This window comes from Centrocercus urophasianus, unplaced genomic scaffold (assembly GCF_019232065.1).
Source record: "Centrocercus urophasianus isolate 14NV4802_14NV808 unplaced genomic scaffold, USGS_Curo_1.0 seq_15, whole genome shotgun sequence".
Lineage (NCBI taxonomy): Eukaryota > Metazoa > Chordata > Aves > Galliformes > Phasianidae > Centrocercus > Centrocercus urophasianus.
Window position 1 is genome coordinate 43,980,713 of NW_024884697.1, and position 25,415 is coordinate 44,006,127.

Below are 25,415 nucleotides of genomic sequence, written 5' to 3' on the forward strand. Positions count from 1 at the left end.
TCCTCAGCACAAAGGGGGGGAAAGTGGAAGTCAGGGCACTTTTGGAGCTGGTGGAGCTCCTGGCCACACATCCACGGCCAATGAAGATGTTTCACAGAATCATAGAATGGCCTGGGTTGAAAAGGTCCACAATGATCATCCAGTTTCAACCCCCCTGCTATGTGCAGGGTCGCCAACCAGCAGACCAGGCTGCCGAGAGCCACATCCAGCCTGGCCTTGAATGCTCCAGGGATGGGCACCTCCCAACGAGGGGCAGTACACCCCTTCCCCCAGCCCGCAGACCGCCCAGCGCCGGCACACCGCCAGCCCCGCCCCGTCCCGCCGCGCGCACACCCCGTGCCCGGCTGCTCCTTGCCCCTTCCGGGCCACCGTAGTGACTGCGGGAGGCGGGGGCGCGCGGGGGCTGTTGGGACGGTGAAGTTGGACGCCGCGCGGAAAGTCGGCCCGCGCGGTGGGGCGGCGCTGATTGGTCGGTAATAAGCGCCGGACCCCGGAGAGAACCGCGAGCAGCGGCTCCTGAGCCAATCGGCGCGGCCGGCTCGTGGTGCCGGGCCCGGGCCCTGAGGAGGCTCCGCCGGGCGGGGAGGGGCAGGTGGGCGGCGGGGCCCGAGCGGGTCCTGAGGGGTACCGGGGGAGGGGCGGGGCTGCGGGCCTGGGGCTTCACGGTCAGTTTCTATTTCTGAGTGAGGGAAGAACGGAGAGTTGAAGCCGTGGGGGAGCGTCCCGAGAGCTCCCGGTTGGAGTCCTCTCGGGGTGCGTGTTGCTGGTGCTCCAAGTTACCCGAATGGCGGGGAAACGGGAGTAAACTTCGCAGGGCTGGGACTGGCGGACCGGGCCTCGGCTCACAGCGCGTTGGCTCACAGCGGCAGGCCCGCTCAGCAGCATGGCGGGTTTGCCTGCTTTTTTCATTTGTAAGCTGCCTTGAAAAGAAGCTCACGCTCCAAGTAAATTACCTTCTTCTCGAGGAAACGGCATTGAATGGGGTTGTCCTCTTCTTGTAAAGTGACCTGTTCTATGTTCTTAATTTATTATTATTATTTTTTGTTTTGCAAAGTAGGTGCAGCCATGCAAGAAAGCATACGTTTTGCTTCATCAGGGGATGATATTAAGATATGGGATTCCTCATCTCTGACTGTGGTGGAGCAGTTCAACCCACATACGTCTCCGCATCCCGTCAGCTCTCTGTGCTGGGCCAGCAATAGTATCCTTTACAGCTTCAGCCACAGTTCTGTGGGTGCTCTGCGCGATGCCATCATATTCCATTTGTCTTGCAGTAAATGACAGGCCTGATGTCGGACTGAACTGTGTGAAAAGATTCCTCTATGCTCTGTTCTTTGTGCTGAAATGATTTACAAAATAAACTCATGCTGGTAAAGGCTTCAGAAGAAGTGAGTCCTCCTTTAGGAGGTTAACACATGTTTAATGATGGTGATGTACCTGGATTGCCAACCAACTGTAAAACTTATTAATTATCTTTTTTTTCATGAGGTGATTACATTTATAACTTTCAAGGTAGTGCTGAATTTATTGACAAGGCTGAAAACATCTCATTTGCTGGTGTGGTAAAATTCTACATCTATGGAGAAAAAACATAATGTAAGTGCAATCTGCTCTCACCCCTTACTCTGTAGGCAGAGGTTAAGCATAGCAGGAAGGGCAGGGAAACAAGGTCTGTGTATCTTTATACATCAAGTGTGTGTATTTATGTATATATACTGTGTCTATATATACACACACTTATGTATATATCTATGTCTGTTGTTAAGTAAACTTCAGTATAGACACTGTTTTGTCCTGCTTTGTTCTTTTCCCGTATGCTTGTTAGATGTAAAGAGTTGAGTTTCATTCTGCATAGTTCTTTAAGCTAAAACGTCTGGAAATAAAGAAATAGCAGTCACCGCTCTGCATACCATCCTTTTGTTTGGACTAGGTGATCTTAGTGGTCTTTTCCAACTTAATGATTCTATGGTGTTAAATCCAGCCCAATGAGCTGCGTTCTTAATAAGCAAATATAGAATCACAATGGGTGTTAGCCTAAAGGCGTAGGGGATGCAGATTTGAGTGATTACCCAAATAGTTTGGAGTAGAGTGCAGGGCCAGTTTCCTTGCTCTCTATTTGTATACTGGAGACTTTTCTTAGCACTTTGACCTACTTGGTGCAATTAAAGGTGTTCCTTTTTTCCCCCCCTTCTCCATGTAGAGAGTGACAAACTAGCAAACGTATTCATTGTACTCCAGAAACAATATGACAAACTGGTTTAATTAACATTTATCATGAGCAGGACTTCTCATTCAATTTTTTCACTCTTTCAATTTGTTCTGGTAGCAGCAGGCGTCTCTCTGAACTCCAGTGCTAAAGGAGCTTGTATTTGGGGTGTGGGGTTAAAAGGGAACGCAGGCTGGGTGAGCTGCCTTAGCAGGGAAGAGCTCTTAAACAATATCTGCCAGATATTTCTCCTCTGAAAGCAATTGCACTGCTTTGTATTGGGAAGCAAGACAGCAAACGCTGCAAGAGCTTCTTAGTGGAAGCTCATTAATTAGCCGTGTGTTTCTATTTCTAGGGTCCTTCAAGGTGAAGTACTTCAGCTTGTTTGGCCCACCTGCTATCTGTTCAGTAAGGGTGACTCACAATTGCTTGTATTAATTGAAAGTATGATACGGTTATCATCCATAACTTGTCACTAAGATAGCTTCCTGGTCAGTGCTTCAGCTGCTGGGGATAAAATCGCTGTGTCAAGCTGCAAAAGTAAACCTGTTCCACTTTTTGAAGTAGCTGAAGGAGTAAGTATGGTGTGTGTGTGTGTGTGTGTGTGTGTGTGTGCACACGCATATTGTTTGCATCTCATCTCTTCTGCGTGTTGATTATCAGTTTAATTATGGTGGAGTTAAAAGTTCAGAAGTGTATATAGAGTGGACATGTGGCACTATAAACTCTTCAGGAAGCCAGACTTGGTTTTGGCAGGGTTACTCCAATGGCTTTTTGTCTTCTAAACCGTTCTAATTGTTCTCCTTATTGTCGTGCTCGTTTACATTGGAAGTCCTGGAAGGTGTGCAGAGTGGCTTTTAGGTGTGCAGAGCAAACGCTTTCAGAGGTGGACAGTTTGTTGTGGAGATTCCACCAAATCTGAGACAAACCCAATGCTATCATTTCCAGTTTAAGCATGTCAGTAATCAGATGGACTTGTGTGGGGTTTTTTTTTTTTCTTCTTTACTTCAAATCTCAGGAACTTAAAAGTGAATTTTCAACGTGATAGAACTGAATAATTTGTCCTCGCTGTGGGTCTGTTGCTGAGATTGACTTTTTTTTTTTTTTTCCAAAAGCTGCCACTTCAGTGATTACTTTAAAAAGAAGCACTTTGTGGACTTAGGAGGTTTGCTGCTTTAGTATTCTTTGTCATGTTTCGGGAATGTGAAGTACGTGACTTAGACAACTTCTTAATATTCCGAGGGCTTTTTTTTCCCCAAACCTAGCAGTTTCTTTTGAAGAGTCTCTACCCAAATAGAAGTCTATGATTATACTTTAGAGACCTCTAATTTAAAGGGAAAATGCATTTTGAAGGAAAAGATGCTCAAATAATTTAAAATGGTGAAAGGAGAATGTAGCATTGAAGAGTTTATTAATTAGAATATTGAAACATTGAAATATATTGAAGATATGTCCGAATTGGGTTGGACTTGAAATGCTTCATGTTTGGCAATGACTGTGGTGTGCCAATAGATCCATCAGTCGGTGAGGTATGTGCATTCATGAAGATGAAAACATCATCACTGTGCTTATAAGCAATTTGAGGAAATCTCTTATTTAACTTTAACGTACAATTTTTCCTTTCCCTCCTTCCCTGTCAGGCGAAACAGACGTGTGTGAGCTTAAGTTCCAGTTCTTTGTATGTTGCCAGTGGGGGCCTTGATAGCACCGTTCATATCTGGGATCTCAAATCCAGAAGGGTTCACCGTAGCCTTAAGGTAAGCTTGGCTGGAGAGGGACTGGAGCTTACATTGAGTGCACCCTCAGCAAGTTTGCTGATGACACCAAGCTGAGTGGTGCGGTTGGCACGGTGGAAGGAAAGGATGCCATTCAGAGGGACCTTCACAGACTTGAAAGGTGGGTCCGGGTGAACCTAGTGAGGTTCAGCACAGCAAATTGCAAGGTTTCACACTTGGGCTGGAGAAATCTCAATCATCCATACAGACTGGAAGGAGCAGTCCTTGAGAGCAGCCCTGTGAAAAAGGACCTGGGGGTCTTGATGAATGAGAAACTTAACATGAGCCAGCAGTGTGCCCTTGCAGCTTGGAAAGCAAATGGTATCTTGGGCTCCATCAGAAGAGGGGTGGCCAGCAGGGACAGGAAGGTGATTGTCCCTCTCTACTCTGCCCTTGTGAGGCCCCATCTGGGGTACTGTGTCCAGGTCTGGAGCCCACAGTACAAGAAAGACAGGGAGCTGTTGGAGAGGGTTCAGAGGAGAGCCACAAAGATGATCAGGGGACTGGAGCACCTCCCATGTGAAGACAGGCTGAGGGAGCTGGGCTTGTTCAGCCTGGAGACCTCATTGCAGCAGGGTGACCTCAGTGCAGCTTTCCAGGACCTAAAGGGAGCCTATAAACAGGGGGGGAATCAACTCTTTGAAAGGGTAGATAACAGCAGGATAAAGGGAAACGGTTTTAAGTTGAAGGAGGGAAGATTTAGGTTGGATGTCAGGGGGAAATTCTTTCTATGAGTGGTGAGGTGCTGGAACAGGCTGCCCAGAGAGGTTGTGGATGCCCTGTCTCTAGAGGTGTTTGAAACCAGATTGGATGGGGCCCTGGGCAGCCTGGTCTAGTATTAAATGTGCAGGTTGGTGGCTCTGCCTATGGCAGGGGGGTTGGAGGTTCATGATTCTTGAGGTCCCTTCCAACCCTGGCCATTCTGTGATTCTGTGATTACATGACTTCCAGAACTTGTTGCCAGTTGCAATAATGTGCTTTCTCTGTCATGGATCTGTAGGATCAAGTTCATAGGTAGAAGCTAGAATGCCTGTGTGTCTTATTTAACTGAGTGTTTTTTATGTATGGTAAATTGCAAATTTAATAACCATGCTTAAGTTGATGACTTCAGGGTACAAGTCTATAATAACTTATGTTGAAATTTTCAGAATAGACTGCCTACTTCGAGAATTTATATTGATATTCTCTGGTGTTTTTTCAAGGGCTGTGTTTTGGGTAATGGCTGTTCTGGTACTTCAAACCAAGAAGATGCTTTGTTTTGTAGAATCACATGATGGTTGAGGTTGGAAGGGACTTTAAATCTCATCCATTCCAACTCCACCAACTCCATCAGGCTGCCCTGGGCTCCATCCAATTTAGCCTTGAAGCTTCCAGGGATGGAGCACCCACAGCTCTCTGGGCAACCTGTGCCATTGCCTCACTGCCTTCTAAGTAAAGAATTTTCCCCAAACATCTAACCTGAATTTTACCTCTTTTAGTTAAAAGCCCCTTCTCCTATCACTATTTGTAGGGTACTGTGGTAGAGCTAATGCCAGGCATGACTCAGTAAGTGAAATTGTGAATGCAAAACTGGTGGCTGTTTGTCTCTTTTTAACTGATCTAATATGAATTATCTAAATATTGCTATAATGTAAAAAATATTATAATGTTCAACTATGCATAATTTCGATGATCCCTTCAATAGATGATTTGCCCTCACTTAGGACCACAGTTAAAGATGCTTTAGCACTGCTATGATTTTTTTTTAAAACACTTATATTTTGTTTCTGAATGTTTTGACCTTTTTCCTCCTACCCTTTTCCACAGGATCATAAAGATGAAGTTACATGTGTTGCATATAATTGGAACGATTGCTACATTGCTTCTGGATCTTTGAGTGGTGAAATAATCCTACACAGTGTTACCACCAATTTATCCAGTGCTCCCTTTGGTTATAACAGCAGTCAGGTAGGATCTGTTAATTATGTTAAGTATATTTTAACTTGCTGTTGTGTGTGGAGCTTAAATTTGCATCTAGTGTTTAGAAATTTGAAGTATGTATTAAGAGCTGTACTGCATTTTTAAAAGCTGCCAGAATGTTGTTTTTTTTTTTTGTTTTATTTTTTTTTTTGAATGTTTTTAGGAGTGCCTTAATTGGGAGGAAAAAAAGCAGATCTCTATTTATTATAGCCTTAAATAATAGGTATTATGGAAGTCCAAACTTAGGAGGTGTAATCCCAGTTTGCCAGTTCTCCTTAGCACAGTTTTGCCCTTTCTGAGTCAGGTCTGGTTCACTGTTGACCTTGCTCGACTCTGCTGATGTTGTTGGTTTGTGGAACTGCAGTGAGTTCATGTGGTGATTTTGGTGCATCCTTGTCTCTTGCTACGGTCTCAACTTCTCTATTACTTCCACAACTGCATACCACGTGGAGTTCCATTCACACCTGGGATTACCCTCACAGACCTGGGATTCTCTCTAGCAGAGGAATTCCCTCCCCCTTGCCTGTGTTATTTTCCTAGGGACTTCCTACTACCCCAGCTGTAATGCAGAAGCTCCAGTGCTTCTGCATGAGGCTTACTGATCTCAAAGATAGTACACAGAGGCAAGAGAACAGCCAGCACTTTAATGAAAGGGTACTCAGGGTACTGGGGGCAGCTGGCTGGTAGTGTCTCCACCTAATCTTTGTTACTGGTGGTGCCAGCTGGTAGGGTGCCTGCCCTGGGGTTTCCCCCTGCAGGTAGGGGTAGCAGCAGGCCAGCCAGATGTCCACACAACCCTTTAGTGCTGTGGCTATATATATATATGTATATTTGTAGAAAGCAGCAAGACTTGTTTACAGTTACAGAGCAGTTTCTCACACACAAGTTTCTTCTAGCTGTGTGCAGAAGCTAGAGGCAGTTTACTTGCATTCTCAAGCTAACGTGAGCTCTTTCTCATGGGCTTGTCACCCATTCAGGCCATGATCAGTATTTTTCCACTCAGAAGGTGTGTTTACTTTTATACGGCTTACAGCAGGTATTATTTTCTAGGCTCTGCTGCCTCAAGAACAAACTTCTGTGCATCTTAAGACTGAACAAAATATAGTCAGCTCTACATATCAAAGCAGGATTTCAATATTCTACTCAATGTCTGTTGCCATGAGTAGAATAGGTAGCCTGGTTTCTGATTTATCCAAATTAATCATTTACAACTGAGCAGAGCCATCTGTACAGTAGATGAGAATGTAAGCCTATGTTTGAAAATAATACATTTATTTAATCTGGAGATTAAAATTGCACAGCTGCTCACAGAGTAAGATCATTGAGGTTTTATATTACCTACTTAGGTACTTAAGTGAGATTTTTTGAATAACTAGTTCAAAGGAAAACTGTGAAAGACAAATAGAAAACTGTGTGTACTATTGAAGGGCCTTGGTAGGATTTCCACTGCAATTCCTTTTTGCAGACTCAGAAAATATTGCAGAATTATTGAGTATGGTTAGGATATCAAGGCTTGCTATCAAAGCTTCTGCAATAGTGAAGGAGCTCTGTTGTCCCACTGGATGTTCCAAAGTGAGTTCTTACAGTGATTTTTAGCTCAGGAACAATTAAGGCGTTGTGCTCCCAATGTTTTTTTCCCTTTTTATTATTGAGCCACTTTCATAGAGCCAGTGTGGGGACCTTTGTAGTGGGGAATACTGAAGTTATGCCATAGTTTTCTGTTACTGCAACAACATTTTTTAATGTTAGATTGCAGATGGAGTAGGAAGTTAAATTTTTCTCCTTTCTAGCCCGAGCAATATAACTTGATGAAGAATGTCTTATGGCTTTGCAGCATCACAAAGATTGTGGCGTATTTCTGTTGAAAAATCTCCATTAAGTTCAGACCCTACTTTCAGGTGCTGCAGTATCTTTGATCCATCACCATAGTCTCATAGTTATATTGAAGCAAAATTGTACTTCATGCTTGGCTTGATCTTAAAAATCCATCTGTCTAGTCAGTTCATTTTTCTGATTTGATTGTTGCTGTGAAAAACACGGATGTGAGACAGGGACTGCAGGAATTTCCACGGGTGGATTAAAAGTCTGAGATGAATATCTAGAGTGGGGATTGTTCTGCTAGTTAGTTGGAAAATTAAGTTCTGGTAAGGATGATTTGCATCAACCTGTTTGATAGATTTCTCCTCTTTCCACCCAGAAGTGATTAGGAGTAAGTGATGCAGTGAATAGCTATTTTGGCAGATGAAATCAAGAGGCCTGCTGCAAAGCTGAGTGACCTTTAAGATGGCTAAAGATCTCTGAAGTGTTAAATCAAAGTAATTGCGAGCACGGAGCTACTGTTCGCTTTCTAAAGGGCCTCTAACATGTTTTAAGCCGGGACAGTTATTTGATTGCGGTCTTAATTTAAAATGGAATTGAGTTGTGATTTTGTAGTGTGATGGCTGCTTGGGTGTCCTGGTTTATCAGCTTATCTCATGTCCTACTAATGATCTCCGTTCTTTTGTGCAAAGAAGTTTTATTTTTGTTGGGGAGTTCAATTGATACTTGCGGGGGATTGCAGGATTCATTGCGCAGTGAAGCAAATGCATGAAGGCTTGTGTAGTTCCCTTAGAGAAATCTAAAAAGCCTCTACTTGATTTATAGTTTAGGGGCACAGTTTTCTGAGGGTGAGCTTGAATAGATACACGATGTATTGTTCTGCTTGGTCTTGGCAAAGCTGTCTGGCTTAGTAAGGGTCACCACTCCTTAGTAACTTTTCTGCAGTTGGGGAATGTGAGGTCAGACTAACCTTATAAAATTGAGCTTGTCTCTGTTTGATTCCATGTGATGGAATGTAGTTGCCTTGCCAGTTAATTTCTGTAATTGTGTGGACTCTACAAGCAGCAGAATAGCCCAAGGTTGCAGTGCTTTCTGTGACTTTAAACAATACTCTTTTCAAATGAGTATTGGCCTATATTCTATTAATTGATTTTGATTTAGAAACATCTTTGTGCTTTCTTAGAGCTCAGTCCTTACACCCAATTGTTTGCAGATCCCATAATTTGTCTTTGCTGTTGGTATTCATTAAGACTACCAGATTCTTATCTGCTTGCTGTTGTGAGGTTGAATTAAAGTTTGTTTTGAAGCATAATGATTGTTCAAGGCTTCGCTGCCTTGTGCTATTCTCCTAGCAACAGGATTTAGTTTAGCTGTTTGATCAGCTGGCTGAGATGTGAGGAGTTTTGGTCACCTCGGATAATGAAATAGCCCTCAGCTTTTTAAACTATCAATTGGGTTTACAGCTGCCTTCTCGCTTACAAGGCTCACTGAGGTGAAAGGAGGTAGTGTAGTTTCTTTATCTTTAAATGAGATAGTTGATAGCACTGGACTACTTTGTGTTTACTTTTGACTGTGTCATTTGTTTCCCAACGGTGGAAAACCCTGAGTGCGGGCAATCCTGAGCAATGGGATAACCATTGTCAGAAGCCTGGTCTGCCTGTTTTGCTGTGAGGTGTGAAGTTAAATGTACTTTCATTTCCTGCAGAACGTCTACTTCAGTCACAGCTAAGGCAAAAAGATGTGTATGCTTTGTGCTGCATCGATTGGTAGTGTTCTGAAGAGGGCTTTGTTTTTTCTTTGCCCGTTCAGCACCTTGTGCTAAAAACATTTATGGAAGTTCTATGCATGCAGAATTAGCAGGAATCACCAGGAGCTGTACTTGAGGTGCAGTGAAGCTTTCCTCATACCTGCTCTTTTCTTTGTAGCCTTGACAGCTTTAGCTCCCAAAAGTGGCTCTTAACAAATCACTGCTGCGTTCTAAATAATCTTGAAATGATTTTTCCTGCTAGCTTAGAAAACAGACACCCACTTCTATTCAGCAACATGCTTAAGTGTGTTTGAGTTTCAGCCTCCTGTTTCCTTGAGTATGGGTTTAGCAGTTGCCTTAACACCAGAGAAGCTTGAAGCTTGTTGTTGACCTGATCAGTGACAGTGAGGAGTGAATGGGAGCTTTCCTCACACCTCACATGTCTTCTGTCAACAAAAGTTGAACTGAAACTGCTCTGAGGAAGTAAAATGACTTCAATGAGAAGGTTGAAGTGGAGATAATATGGGAAGGGTATGTCATATGAAAGACACGAGAACTGGGCTTGAGGAGGAGGAAAATTAGGAATGAAAGTGGAAGGCTTGAAAGGATAACAAGGCAGGTTTGAGGAGAGCTGACAGAATAAAAGTGGTGGGCAGAGGGATGGAAGAAGGCAAACATAGAACATGAGCAGATGTTGGGGCAGTAAGGGAGGGATTTGAAAGTAAGTTAGAGAATTGTGAGGGATGGAAATGTGTCCCATGTAGATCATGTAATTCATTTACTCTATGGAGACAAATTGAAAGATGCCAGTAAAAAATGTCTCCATCATGTCTAGTAGTGGTTCATGTTAATTATATCGATTCATACTCTGTCTTGCTTGAATACACAGTTGAGGGCACCTCTCCTTTGTTAGGCACCTACGCTTCCAGTGAGACATGCAGTATAAATGCTAGAAATTATGCTGGAGGCGTACAATCCAACAAATATCTCCAGTAAAATGAAGAGAAAAATAGGATAATGTTTAGTACAGTGCACTGTGATGAGGGTTATGCTAGAAAGTAGAGTAAGAAGTTGTGACAGTATAAAAAAATCCTGAAAGTTTCCAAGGAAAAGGACCTATTGATCATAAAACTGCCTAAAAGGACTTGAGGATGGCAGCTGGATGACCCAGCAGCTCTTGGAGCTCAGAAAGCCAGTTGTATCCTAGGCTGCATCAAAAGGTCTCCTTGGAGCCTCAAAAGCAGTGTGGTGAGGGAGTGATCCTGCCCCTCTACTTTGTGCTGGTGAGATGTCACCTGGAGTACTGCATCCAGATGTGGAGTCCTCAGTGCAGGAGAGACAGGGACCTGTTGGAGTGTGTCCAAAAGAGGGCCACAGAAATAATGCAAGGGATGGAACACCTCCCTGTAAGGACAGACAGAGAGCTGGGGCTGTTCAGCCTGGAGAAGAGAAGGCTCTAAGGAGACCTGAGGGCAGCCTTTCAGTACCTAAAGTGGGGGCTGTAAGAAAGGGGGACAGGCTCTTTAGCAGGGTCTGTTGTGATAGTTCTTTATAGTAAGAGTGGTGAGGCACTGGCACAGATTGCCCAGAGAGGTGGTGGATGCCCCATCCCTGGAGGCATGCAAGGTCAGGCTGGGGATGCTCTGAGCACCCTGGTCACCTGTAGGTGTCCCTGCTCATTGCTGGGGAGCTGGACCACATGGCCTTTAAGGCTCCTTTCCAACTCAAATGGTTCTATGATAAAACGGCAATGAGCAACCAAAACAGAGGATCACAAAAAACATGCAATCTAAGATGCATCAGAAAGCTGTTTGCAGTATACAAAGGAACTGTTACTGTGTTTGGAGAGGCAGTAGCAAATGTTTTCATGATCATAACGAATTTTTGATTGTCCATTTTCAAGAGATTCAGACTGGAAATGTTGCAGGGAGTCTGACGGATGGTAACTAGGAACAGCTTAAGTGTGATGCTATTGCTGTCACTACAGTGAATTTAGTGCAAGTGAGCCATAAATAAAACTGAGCTAGAGATTGAGTATTGTAATTTAATATTAGTGCAGTGAGGTTTTGAGGCATCCTCTGGAGCAAGATGGTGAGAAAAAAATACTTGTCTGCTTCTGAAATACAGGTAAGTTCATATATTACATTGTCTGGTGATAACGAGGCTTCATGTGATTGAGCCTGACATATTATCCAGTTTCAAGGTCCTAGCCCATAGAGTGAAGTCTCCTGCAGGACCTTCATACTTGCCTGATCAGTGCAGGGGAACTAAACAACTTCTTTGATGTGATGTATATGTTGAGCTCTTATGTACTCAAAATCAAGAAACTTCTCCAGTTTTTTTTCTCATCCACTGTTTTGCTGATCGGGGCACATGCTGCCCTGACAGTAAAAAAGGGAATTATAATGCAGAATGAACTTTATATTTGTGTGTGTAGAGTGGCCAGCCTTTGTAGAGTAATGTAGCTTAACCTCTGTGTTTCTAATGCCTGTGCTTAAGGTAATTCAGTGATGTCTAATGGTGGTACTAAAATTTGTGTTTGTCTCACAGCCTATTCGACATTTGAAATACTCATCCTTTAAGAAGTCCTTGTTGGGCAGTGTTTCTGACAGTGGGAATGTAACTCTGTGGGATGTAAATACTCAGAACCCGTATCGTAATTTTGAAAACACCCATAAAGCACCAGCTTCAGAAATCTGCTTTTCTCCAGTAAATGAGTTGCTCCTTGTAACTGTAGGTTTGGATAAAAGAATTAATCTCTACGACACTTCGAGTAAAAAGTGAGTATCTTAAAGACCTTTGATTTTTTGTTGGACATGAACGTTTTATGAGCTGAAAAAGCACGTCCAGCTATGACATTAAATATTAAATTCAGACTGTGTTCAGAGTGGTTGAAGTGGTTGATGCATTACTGCTGGAGAACCTGTTCCAAAACCCTTTCTGGTTTTTTTTTTTGTTTTTTTTTTGTTTTTTTTTTTGTTTTAATTAAAATGGAAACTAATTGAAGTGCTGCATGAGTGACCACTTGCAAGTGCTTAAGTATGGGCTTTTCTTATTGCTGGAGAGTAGTTGGCTTCTGTTGTGGCCTGTGAGGACCTGCAGCCACCTGGGCTTAGCTTGCTTGCTCTTCTAGTTTGCAATACGAGACACAGCTGTTGTAAGGTGCACAGAGCTGCTGAGCCTTAAATATGGACAGGGTGTTGGATGAAAAAGGAGGTGATGGGGCTGTAAAGTAAGAGAGTAGTAAGTGTTAAGTAAGTAGTAAGTAGTAAGGGGTACTAAGTGTTTTCATGGGACTTTGATTTTAGTCTGGAGTGTGCTGTTAGTCTAGCTGAATAAAAGCAAGTGTTTGGCTGTAGCTTGGACGGCTGTAGTAGAAGGATTCAAATACAGACCTGAAGTTCTTCTAGAGTGGGGAGGTTAGAAGTGACAGACCTGGGCAACTGAAGGATATGTGCAGTGTGGTTGCTGCTAGAAATGATGATGTCAAACCGGTTGCTTTGAAGATGAAATCTTTTGGAGCACATACAGTTCCTCACTGGTTAAGCTTCAACACTTAGTATGTCTAAGCCACTGTTTCTTAAGGTATTTCACTGAATTTATTTGGCACAAGAGGATTTCAACTACTGACCTGTGGTTGAATTCTTAAAGCTGTTTTTTAATAGGTACTGTGTTTTGAACAGTCTAATAGTAAAATTAACACTGTGATGAAGAAGTCCAAAAGCTTTTCTCTTATTCTTTCTCCTGTTTGAAGATTACTGACAACAATAGTAGCAGATCATCCTCTGACAACAGTGAACTTCATGCCTGATGGTACTACTTTGACTATAGGAAGTTCCCGGGGAAAAATCTGCCAGTATGACTTGAGGAAACTGACATCACCAGTGAAAACAGTTATTGCTCACAAAGGCTGTGTGACATGCATACGTCTTCAGTTCAGTAGCACTTTTTCCAAGGTAAAAGCCAAAAAAAAAACCTATGAACAACCCAAACCAAAAATTCTCCTTTTCATTATGCAGTGTGTAGATTAATAAAAGCAAAATGTAAGCTTAAGATCTGAGAAATGTTAGTAATGAGTTTCTAAGCATTATAAATGCCAGCAAAGATGATTCATACGACATGGAAATAAGAGGTTTATAAATCACTCGGTCTCATGTGAGCAAGAGAATGTTAATGACATTTTTTTTTTTTTTTCCTTCTAATTTTCAACGTAGAGATGAGTGAAACTTTAATCTTAAACTTCCTGGTGTGAATATGTTGCCGTTGCAGATCAGTCTGTGGCATCCTAAATGGATTTGCAGACAGTAGCACAAAGATCTGTACTAACCCCTTTTACTTAAGGGGATGACACACAGCAGCCCAGCTTGAAGTATTTTGCCTGTGGAGAACTTGATTAAATAGTATAGAAGGCTTAAGAGGTTCTTCCAAGACCTAAGTAGGCTCTACTTGATCCAAAAAACATAAATGCCAATTCGCTGGAGGTGGGAGAGAATGTTTGAAGTGTATTTTCTTTTTAACTGCTCCAAGACTTTCTTCTTCTTCCAGCTTGCTTGCTGCTGGTGTTTGACTATCCCATTGCAACTTCTACTAATAATGTAATTTCTTGTTGTTCCTATGTCTAAGCCTAGGATTATAATTGGCTAGTACCAGTTCATTGTCACCTTCAGTTCTATTGGAATTCTCTTGCAGATCCATGATATGGATATATATGATATATCCAGAATGATATATGTCATAATACATACATACATACATATGTTTGTTAAGGCATCTCCTAGGTAGATTTTGCAAATTGAACAGATTTTAGTGTTTTGAAACAGAAAGAATATTGGCTTATATTCTTACTTCTAATTGAACAGACAGTAACTTCTCTTACTTTGTTCTGTTTTTTCCTCAGGCTAGCCTTAAGGGTTCCTCAAGTAAACCTGTACCCAAAAGAACAGAAGTCAAAGCTGGTAGTAATCTTGCAGGAATTCCAAATACTGGCATCAGGAATCTAGCTTCTCAGGCATCAGCAGCTATTTCCTCCCATCTGACATTGACAAATGAGAGTAAAGGGGGAGAGGTTCTTCAGGATAAAACAGGTAGTGCCTTCTTCCTACTCATGTATTTGGTATAATGTGGAAGATAGGAGGAGTATTTCATGCTTTGACCATTACAATAGAAAAATTACACTGAGGGAAGGGCATTTACTTCAAAGAAGAAATGTATGTGCATGCACATCTGTACCTTCTTCAGCTTCCCCTGCTGCATTGGACAGGCTTTGAGACTGTGGGAAATGAACGAGGTCCTACTTTAGAAACTCTTGCTTCAAGTCCAGAATTATAGACTACTTACACACATACAAGTATTAAAGGGAAAGTTCCATGATGACACTGTGGGACTCTTCCGTGTTTTGCTTTCTTGCAAATTATCCTTATGTTTATAATATACTTTGGGTCACAAAGTCTATATGGAATGCAGAGCTAATGATTTGCAATTCTGTTAATAAATTGGAGCAACAGACCTCATCAAATAACTAAACCGAACACATGCACAGGCAAAACAAAACAAACCCACAAAACAAAAACTGAGGTGAGAACTGTGCTGTATTAATCTTATGTCACACGATAGGAAAGTGTTAAAGGTAGTTGTAAGTATGATTAGTTGTATAACTGTACTTGCTATTTTTGCTTCTGAAATTAATAAGTATTTTTGGTAAGAATTCTAAGTGCTATTCTAAAATTCTGCCACTGTGTGGAATGTACTCTTAATTTTAGTTAATTCAGGAGTTCTTAAAATATGGTCACATCAGTAACTGTTAGTTTGATTCTTGGAGATTCCTTTAAGCTGTTCTGAAGCAACAGCACTTTTCCCACACTTTTTAAATAAGAAGAAATACATTTAGCAACACTAATTAGGCAATAATCCACTGCAGTCCACAGGGACATGTATTAATGACCTCCCTTGGGCATGCAGTGAATTGTGAGGTGAAGTAAAATGATTCCTATGTATTCAAGAAGAGTTGATAATCAACATTAGTGTGAAAGTGTGAAAAATTTTATTTAAGGTAAAAAATTCATAGTTTACTATCTCTTGTTGCCATTACACTTCAAAAGCGTGATGACTGTTACCCCTTAAATAGGACCATTCATAACAGGTTCACGTTTGAAGAAAATAAAGGTTTATCAAATAAAACATGTTTTGCAAAGCAAAATATTCAGCTTGTAAAGTGAAGGAAGTATAGTTAGGAAGATCATAGAATTGCCTGGTTTGAAAAGGACCTCAAAGATCATGTAGTTTCATCCATTCATAGTTATACTTGGATCACTTGAACAAGTAATCCCATACAGACAAGTGGCTATAGGTTTATAAACTGTTTTAATTTTAATAAAGTAGTTGCTAAATAAAGCTTTTGTATTTATAGGCTGTTGATTCGTAGGAGGTTTATTATGGTGTCAACCAGTGCTAATGCATTTTGCATAGGTCTCAAGCAAAATAAAGGCACTGTTGGAGTTGAGAGTTCAGTGAGGGTGGAGTAACATTTTGCTTATACTCCCAATCCAGTTTTTAAAGCATAGTAAACTGTGAAAAATATTTGCTTGGTTATGTTAGCAGTTCAGTTCACTGCTCTGTGAATTCCTAGTTTAAAAACTGTAGTTTGAATGATTACTTTGGTGTTCCTTTTTTGTTTTTAAGATATGTTTCTGTTCTGCAGACAGCTGTCCATGCTACATGTCTGAAAGATAGCTTTTCTTCTCTCCTGGACTGGGGCGGGAATGGGTCTTGGATGTGGAGTGGGGACGGTCTAGGGAAAATTCCTTTTATCTGCAGCTGTAATTCCACTCTGATTATCTGATATTAGAAGTAAGCAGATAATATCCTGCCATTAGGTAAGCTTTAATGTAGATACTTCATGGAGTTCCCCTTAATGGCCTACTGAAGCAGATTTCCTTTCTTGCAGAATCAGTTCAAGTGTTGATATTCTGAATGTGATCACTTTCTCAGCAGAAGCTCCATTGGCTAGCTATTTCACCTGTTACATTGTGAACAGACATGATTAATGAAGCAAGTTTAGCTGAAATGAATGTATTATCCAGTTCCACAGCTTTTTAAAAAGAAAGAAATCAGCTCAATCTTTGTTACTAAATATCTCTTAGTCATATTTACTGACTCCAGGCTTCGGGCCTCTTAACAGAGGAAGAACGTGGAGCTCTTGGAGTGGGTCCAGAAGAGGGCACTAAGATGATCAGAGGGCTGGAGCACCTCTCCTGCGAGGAAAGGTTGAGAGAAGTGGGCTTGTTTAGCTTGGAGAAGAGAAGGCTCTAGGGAGACCTCATTGTGGCCTTCCAGTCCTTGAAAGGAGAGTATAAACAGGAGGGGAAATGGTTTACAAGGGTGGATATTGATAGGACAAGGGGGAATGGTTTTAAATTGAGACAGGGAAGATTTAGGTTAGATATTAGGAGGAAGTTTTTCACACAGAGGGTGGTGACACACTGGAACAGGTTGCCCAAGGAGGCTGTGGATCCCCATCCCTGGAGGCATTCAAGGCCAGGCTGGATGTGGCTCTGGGCAGCCTGGTCTGTTGATTGGTGACCCTGCACAGAGCAGGGGGTTGAAACCAGATGATCTTTGTGGTCCTTTTCAACCCAGGCCATTCTGTGATTGTATGATATTCACCTGTGATGACAGCTTGTATGAGGAAGTTCAAGTCGTCCTTCTAATCCGAATGTGTAGAATGTTCTGAAGTACTTGCTGGACTTAGCAGGCATGAGGCTTGCTGTGAGTTTATTTAGGGATAACGTATGTTATTTTTGAAACTGTCAGTCACTAACTGAGTGTTATTGTCCTTTTAAGGCCTTCCCCATAGCTGCAGCCTGGATGTGATTCCATCGAAAGAAACAGATAATGGGAAAAGTGCAGATTTAAATAATTTCGATGACTTGGGTCGAAGTAGTTTAGGAGATGTGTTTTCTCCTGTCAGAGATGGTAAGTTGCTAATACTGAAATCTGTTTAAAAAAAAAAATAAAAAATTGATCTGCATAGCATTACATTTTGACCTGTGTATACTCACTTGGTCTCTTAATTTATCTTTAATTATTAACTGAATACAATTATCTGAAAACTTCATAAATATTCATTTAATTAAAGAACTGTGTATGTTCTCCTGTTTTGTAGATATTATTGCATCTAAAGCAAATGAAGATCCTCCAGGAAAAGGAGATGATAAAGATATTTTCAGTATGTTTTTCTTTGTGGTCTCTGGAAGCCTATGCTCATTCTTCTATGCTAACTTCATCATAACCACAGAAAGATGTCAAATGATGCAAGCAGGCACTGAAACAGATGAACTTGATGAACTTTTCTGGAAATTGTCTAATTTGCTGAGGAGTTAAAACTCAACATGTGATAACAGGAAATCAAGAATATGGTCTTAAAGTGGTTTTGCTGTCCTTATAGGAAATTGGTAGTGGTGTATAGAGGCTTCTTTTATTTTGTTACTTTCAAGTGGATAGTGACAGCATAAGGAGAATTTGGGGATTCATTTTCTTGGTGGGCTGTGTTTTTGGGTGAACTCTGTCGTTTTTGCGGATATGTGGGCTTATTTTTGTTATCATTTGTGTGATTGTGTTTTGCTTTTGTTTTCTTCTTTTTTTCTCTTTTAAAATTTGTGTGTTTTACCCTTCCCTTCTCATTTTAGGTCTGGATTTTCAGTCCTACCTTTCAGGTTTGGATTTTCTCCCACAGCTCACCACAGGCTTTCCAGTAAAAAGAAACCCAGTGGGCAGTAGCACACAAGGGATACGGTCTAGCCCATTGCATGCACTAGTGGGATCTCCAATTAAAGAAGAAGAAGAACATCCAGAGACTGACATCAAAAAAATGAATCTTGGAAAACAAGAAACTAAAGAATCCTTAAAGCAGGTATACTGTGCCAATTCTTGTTATGAGTGCTTTTTAGCATCTGACAGAAGTATTTCTACTTGAAGGAAAGATTCTTAAGCATCCCAACTAATCTTTTTCAGTTCTTCTTGCACTGACACAACTTGTGAAATGTTCAGTTTGAAGTATGTTGGCTTTCAGCAATGCAAAATAGTTGTATATTCCTATTAAACTCAGATTACAAAAGTTCATGTGAGACAAAACTGGGCTAACTTGTAGAATATCTTTGATTTTTCTAATAACAATAACACATTCAAAAATATCATTAATAGATTGCATCAGTATGTTTCTTTATTGTTTATTAGGTCGAGTCCGGCAGCTTCTCTCCCTGTTCTCTCTGCCAAAATTCTTTTGTGAGATACCTTTGACATGCTAATGCCGAGACCGTGGCTGCTTCTGTTTTCTTTTTGAGAGGTGTGGGTTTACTAGGAGTGATATTTAAACTTTGGCTCAAGATGTTTGATGTGAAAATTTAAAGTGCTGGTCTTTTTGCACTCCTTTCTCTGTGTTTGCAGTTGAAGCAATTTTGAGACATTTTAGCAATCAATTTTTAAAGTGTGTTACTAGAAGGAAAAAAAACCATTTATTTATCAGTAGTTTCTTGGAACCAAAAGTGTTTGAAAGCTGTGTGTTCTTGGAAACTTGCTTTTCAAGTGATGTTTAACTTAGTTTTCAAACGCAGTTCGATAATTGTAATAAGTAGGGTTGTGTTTCTGATTTTGATATTCAGCTTTCAAAGTTCAGCTCAGTCAATGCAGAATCTGGAGCTTTAAGTCCTCCTCCACCAGCATCCACTGCTATCAAGAGTCTTGAAACAAATGAGCAACTGGTGAAGAATATTCAGGCCCACCCTGCATATGATGTGGCAGTAAATGGTACTACCTCAACAAGTAAGTTGATTGGTTTTCTTTGTGGGTTTTTTTTTTTCTTCAGTCCACTTGTAAATGTGGTTCATTGCGAACTGATGCAAAACCTGTTAAAATGGATTTAACATTAAAACAGAACGCTCAGTCTGGATTCCTTTGTAAATCCAGATAGCTCTCTTAGGACATCTCTATCTGTGCATGAAAAAACTTGTTCAAAATTTGTATCTTTATGCATTTCTTGTTAATTGTAAAGGTCCAAAGATAACTTCACCTGTCACTACTGGAGTTGCCAACTCACTGTCAGAGAAAATAGTAGAAACCATTGGGAGTAGCAGACTAAATGCACCTCTGACATCAATCCAAATAAACTTCATTCAGAATATGATACAAGAAACACTGGATGACTTCAGGTACTGATATGTATGCAGAACACTTTGTTTTCAGTGACATGTAAGATATTTTAAATTTTGCTGTAGCATATTTCTTACTCGCATTAGGAGATGACACCATGAATAGCCTTAATCTTGAAAATCTAGGTATGAGACTTTATTTTGAACAGCGTGAGTGTTTAATTAAATTGATGTCTCTGAATATTTTTTTGTGTGTGTGACTTTGCTAACATATTTCCAGAGTGACTGAATAATTCTCAAACAGTAAATTTATCTGCATAATGAGGTGCATAATGCAGCCCTGTGCTGACTTCTTTCCCTCCCTTGTAGTCCTAGCAGGAGAAATTTCTTCTCTTAAAGTTGATACTGTGAAGAGCTGTGATTTGTTGGACGGTTGATTTGTGTTGGCTTTGATTGATTGTTGTTTGCTTTGCATGTGGAAGGTAAATCACTTTGTATATTTCTGTTGGCAAAGCTTTGCATAAAAAGGTTTTGTGCTGTAAATCATAGATTCATAGAATATCCTGAGTCGGAAGGGTTAGGTAAGGATTATAGAGTCACTTTCCTTTCCTATAACATGTAGGAAACAAAGAGAGGGAGGAAAACGATTGCTGGGCAGGGGAGGCGTTGATGTCTTGATGACAAAAAGCAACACAAAACCATCTTAAGAGGTCCACCTGCTATGGATGTCTGTATCTGCTGGTGGAAGAATACATTGATTGTTATTAAATAGCTTTGAATAAGAATATCATGTTGTAAAACTCTGCTGGGGATTTTTGGCTATAATTGCACGTCTGATTTGAAAACTTTCTCATGATTTAAAATGCATTTTATGGATTGAGTTTCCTTTCTCTTTAAAGTTTGTTTTTTGGCATCTCACTACTGGAAAGTAAGTAGTTAGATTTCTACTTCCAGTGTCTGAGATCTCGAGTTTGGGAAATTGTTTCTCACAATTTCCTTGAATTGAAAAAAAACCACTCATCTCTTGAGCTTTGTTGGGAAACAGCCAACATTTCTGGTCTCTAAGATGGCATCTGCGCTTAACATACATGAGAAAAATGTTTTGCCTCTAGTAGGAGTTCTGCAGCACAACAACATGTGGAAGCTGAAAATGAAGATCGTACACCCTTTTGTGTATGCTGTATGTTTTAGGAAGGGACAATGATCCATGTGTGACAACTTAGGAAGTACCTTACTTTGTCATATCAGTGATACCAATACCACAGTACTTAGCACAGGGCATTGGCACTGCCAATCTTCAGGAGAAGCATATGAACTTGCCTGCTTTTTTTTTGTGAAGGATTGCGGGGGAGATGCACTGAAGTTATATCTTTTTAGTGGCAGATGAATATCTCACCATGTTGCTTGTGATCTAGGAAATGAAAATCAGCTTTGCATGGTAAAAATGAGGATTATAAGTTAACAGCTTGCAAGTGAAAAAGCCGTCTTGATATCACCTTGTACGTATTTCTGTTTCTAAATGGAAAAGTTCCTAAACAAAGTTAAAATCTTCCAGAAAATAACTGGCAGGGGAGTCTGCTGTGTGGTTTAAATGTTTTTAGGCTGATATTTCATAATGTCGCAAAGGTGAAGAAGTAGAGCTCCGGTTACTCAGCACTGGAGATAATTGCTGCTTCCTAAATAAAATTAAGCATTATCCTTCTGTAATTCTTTCCCCAGAGAAGCATGCCATCGAGATATTGTGAATTTGCAGGTCGAGATGATCAAACAATTCCATATGCAGTTGGTATGTATAAAGAATCAGAATTACCAAGGTTGGAAAAGACCCACAGGATCACCCAGTCCAGCCATCCACCCATCACCAATAGTTCTCACTAAACCATGTCCCTCATCACAAGGTCCAAACACTCCTTAAACATCTCCAGGGTCGGTGACTCCACCACCTCCCTGGTGACTTCCACCACCTCCCACCACCACTGCCTGACCACTCTTTCAGATAAGTAGTATTTCCTAATGTCCAGCCTCCCCTAAATCTCCCCTAGTGCAGCTTGAAGCAATTCCCTCTGGTCCTATCACCAGTTACATGAGAGAAGAGGCCGACCCCCAGCTCACCACACCCTCCCTTCAGGCAGTTATACAGAGCAACAAGGTCTGCCCTGAGCCTCCTCTTCTCCACACTGAACATTCCCAGCTCCTTCAGCTGCTCCTCACAAGCCCTGTGCTCCAGACCCCTCACCAGCTTTGTGGCCCTCCTTTGAACCCGCTCCAGGGCCTCAATGTCTTTCATGCAGTGAGGGGTCCAAAACTTGGGCACAGTACTCGAGGAGTCACCAGAGCTGAGTACAGGGGGACAATCACTGCCCTGCTCCTGCTGGCAGCACCATTTCTGATGCAAGCCAGGATGCCATTGGCCTTCTTGGCCCAATGAGGGTCTTAATAGTTTTCATTTCTAGTAATACCAAAGTGTGACAGCTATTCTGTCAAAACAGGAAATCAATTTTTGCTTATTAAGAACATGAAAGTGAAGATGGGAGAAAATGTTAGGAAATGCAATCTGTTAAACTATTTTGTGTTTAGTAAGTAAACATATGTATAAAATAGGTATCATCAATTCCATATTTCAGGAGTTATGATGAAAGGGAATCAAATTTAGCTGTCCTTTGTAAAGGACCAAGAGCAGGGCGAAGTAGGAGGTAGATGGAGTTTATATGGACTGCTTTACTTACAGTTACCACATGCATGCTGCACTGTGTTCTGTGTACTTTAACTTCTCCTTTCTATGAAACTGAGTTCTTTAGATCAGCAGTGAAAAGACCTCCTCTCAATACCAAACATGTTCATGGGACCTGCATTAGCAGAATCTCATCCTAAAGAAATGCAAAATAGACTTTGATAAAATATTCACTAATGTATTAATAATCAAAATACTGTATGTTTAAAAAAAAAAAAAAAATTTACTTTCCTTACCAGGAATTTAAAAACAGTATTATTTAAGTTATTTAATTTTCAAAAGGGATATGAAAATGGATGGGGAAAAAAAAATTGTATGGTTGCTTACTGGGGCTTTTTTCTTTTCTTTAGAACGAAATGCATGCCTTACTTGAAAGATATTCTGTAAATGAAAGCTTGGTAGCTGAAATTGAGAGACTACGAGAGGAAAACAAAAGACTGAGGACTCACTTCTGAAAGATTCCCACCGCTAACTTTGTTAGCATGAACTCGCTGCGTGTGGTGCGTTGCTTGTGACAGGTTGTCCATCATCACTGAAGCACTGTGGGAAGACCTGCTATTATCTTGAACGTGAATCTTTTCTAAATGGTGTCAGATACTGTATGAAATGATAAGATTTTTAACAGATAAATACCACATAAAGTTTGCCTAGGCGTGCTTGCAATCTTGAAATACATCCTTCGAATAGAGAAGCTGAAAGGAAACTACTTTATCAGAGTTTTAGTGATACGTGAAGTGCCTTTTTATAAGCAAAACCAAAATAGGACAGATGCTTTTTGTATAAGAATTTTTTGATATACTGACTTTTCTATCTGTTCCTGTATTTTATAGCTGTCAGAAACAATCACTGTAGCTTGCCTTTCAGCTATTTTTCTTGGAGAAGGAGAGAGAAGGCTCATCTTCCACGTGACACGGAGCCTGCAGTATTTAGTTAATCTTATTCAGCTGGCAACTCTTCGGTCCTAAGTAAAAACTAAGTTTCAACATATTCCCAAATTCAGTGCTCATCACCTTGCTTGTTGTGTATGTAACTCTGAAACCTGTCTGCCGTGAACTTTGTTGTTGCAAACACTACTTCAACTGCATAGTGTTGTTTTTTAGTTGCACGACTTCAGCTGTGAATCTAGAAACCTGTTTTTACCAACACGTTTGGATATTGTCATAGTTTGCCCAGTTTGAATGCAGCCTTAGACTTCAAAAAATAATTACATTCAGCCATATAATGTAACGCTGTGTGAATGCTGTCCTTCAGTCTGATTTAAGCACCTTTGCTCCCCCCCCCACCCCCCCCTCCAGTTCTTTTTAATGCACAGAGGCCCATGCTTAATACTGAGCAGTTGCGTTACAGTTTTGACTGTGGTTTAGCATTATTGCAGCCTTTTTCTTTGAGGTCAGCTGCAAACCAAACTTAACTAATGTCTTGGGTGTATGAGTCACATAACAAATGGCATTGAGGAGAAATTATTACGTCAGTGTTGTAATGTTATCATAGTTGTGTGTAAGTGCACTGAAGTGAAGCTCAGTATCGAATCCCGCCTGCTGAAGTTCATGAGAAATTTACCTTGGCCTGTTTTTTATAAGCCAAGAGACTAAATTCAATTAAAACATCAATTTAATTTCATTTAATAATGGAATTAAATTTTTTTAGTGTTCAGTTATAAATTCCTCTGAAAAGTCTCTTCTATAGAAGTGCTTTTTGCTATTTAAATTGTTCTGAAGGCTTCTTAATTTTTCTCACTAATACTTCGTTCTTTTCATGAAATCACTAAATCTCAAGCAAGGGAAGTCTGCAAATGTGGTGAGTTAATTAGTTAAAACATCAAGTGCTTGAAGTCATGGTGGCACTCCTCCACTAAATGAGAAAGCCATAATATATAATGTAACTTATTTTTAAATGTTGTAAAACTAAGAAAAAAAAACAAAACAAGACTATATCTTTTCACTATCTTAACTTCTTTTTAAAAGTTAATTTTTAATGTCAGTTAATGACAAATAAAACCTCGTATCAAAATGAGGGTGTTCAAGTCATCTTCAGTATTGCAGACAAGACTTGGCATGTCTGCAGTCTTAATACTATTGCCTTTCATAAACTTTTAAATGTATTTCTATGCCATAACTTCATAGTGAAAGGATGTGGAGTAGAATAAACTTTTGTTTTTGTAATTTAATAAAATATAGAGAACATAAAAAATAATTTATAGGTGATGTAACTTCAGTCGACCCATTAACCACAGTTTTTGAAGACAGTAGGAGTTGAAGGTTTCAAAAATGTTACAGTTTTTCAACATGTTTTGCTGCATTAACAAGTAACCTTGCGTAGTTGCATCTCTTAATTTGTTCCCCAAGTGCTCTTGCTGGTATACCCAGATGACAGCAGGGAATTAGGTGAGTATCCAGGGTATTTGGCTTGTAGATACTTTGTTTTTGTGACTGAGAACTGAATAATATTTTTCTTAGTTCCCAAACAGACAAATATAACAGCAGTGACTGAAAGGATACATTTTGGCCTTTCTCAATATTTTAGGACTTCTTTTCCATATCTCAGGATTAGGGTAGCACAAGTGGCCACACATGCTGCGAGGAGATGTATTACGCTACCACTATAGGGGGATGTTTTGCCTTGTACACAGATCTGATTTATACATTAAAATAAAGCTTGTTTTAACTTTTTCAAACAAAATATTGTGGCAACTTATTTTTTAAAGGTGACAATTTAATATTGTAATCTTGCTACCTCGTTGCAGCCAAAAACTTGTCCCAAGGAATGTGTAAATGACTGCTTCCTCTCTGTCTTCACAAAAGTGTTTGTATTACCTCATGCTTTTGGAGTAAAGAACAGATGCACTCTTCCTCCTTCCAGCTTGGAGGTTATTAGAATCATGACAGAAAGATCATGTTCACAGCTAAAAATAATGTTCAAGCAGATGTTCAGGGTGGAAGGATAACCTTGTCACCAAAGCTGCTGGTGAGCTGGAGATCTTAGATCCTTCATCATCATAATACTTAACGTATGGATTTTTTTATAAATCTCATTCTCT

The 25,415-nt window shown here is 40.5% G+C and overlaps 1 protein-coding gene across 7 annotated transcripts; it reads left to right on the forward strand.

Moving 5' to 3' along the window:
* Window positions 1-509: 509 nt before the first annotated feature.
* NEDD1 (NEDD1 gamma-tubulin ring complex targeting factor) lies at window positions 510-25,057 on the forward strand. 7 transcript variants are annotated; one of them, XM_042816101.1, is made up of 15 exons: window positions 510-592; window positions 1,058-1,201; window positions 2,687-2,781; window positions 3,847-3,963; window positions 5,788-5,928; window positions 12,056-12,285; window positions 13,260-13,461; window positions 14,403-14,589; window positions 17,345-17,476; window positions 17,667-17,729; window positions 18,190-18,413; window positions 19,162-19,321; window positions 19,551-19,707; window positions 21,367-21,433; window positions 22,729-25,057. In XM_042816101.1, the coding sequence occupies exons 2-15, from the start codon at window positions 1,066-1,068 to the stop codon at window positions 22,831-22,833; spliced, it is 2,016 nt and encodes a 671-aa protein (XP_042672035.1). In that variant the 5' UTR covers window positions 510-592; window positions 1,058-1,065; the 3' UTR covers window positions 22,834-25,057. The 7 variants fall into 7 exon arrangements, with proteins under 7 accessions (XP_042672035.1, XP_042672041.1, XP_042672042.1 ...); XM_042816107.1 differs by having other exon boundaries at window positions 2,691-2,781; XM_042816108.1 differs by having other exon boundaries at window positions 518-592; window positions 1,055-1,201; window positions 2,691-2,781.
* The last annotated feature ends 358 nt before the right edge of the window (window positions 25,058-25,415 follow it).

What these genes read in the sequence shown, in the direction of transcription:
- NEDD1 (XM_042816101.1), top strand. Translation starts at nt 1,066, where the DNA reads ATGCAAGAAAGCATACGTTTTGCTTCATCAGGGGATGATATTAAGATA. An exon ending in GGGTTCACCGTAGCCTTAAG is followed by an intron (nt 3,964 to 5,787) that starts GTAAGCTTGGCT and finishes CCTTTTCCACAG; the next exon opens with GATCATAAAGATGAAGTTAC. An exon ending in TACGACACTTCGAGTAAAAA is followed by an intron (nt 12,286 to 13,259) that starts GTGAGTATCTTA and finishes TCCTGTTTGAAG; the next exon opens with ATTACTGACAACAATAGTAG.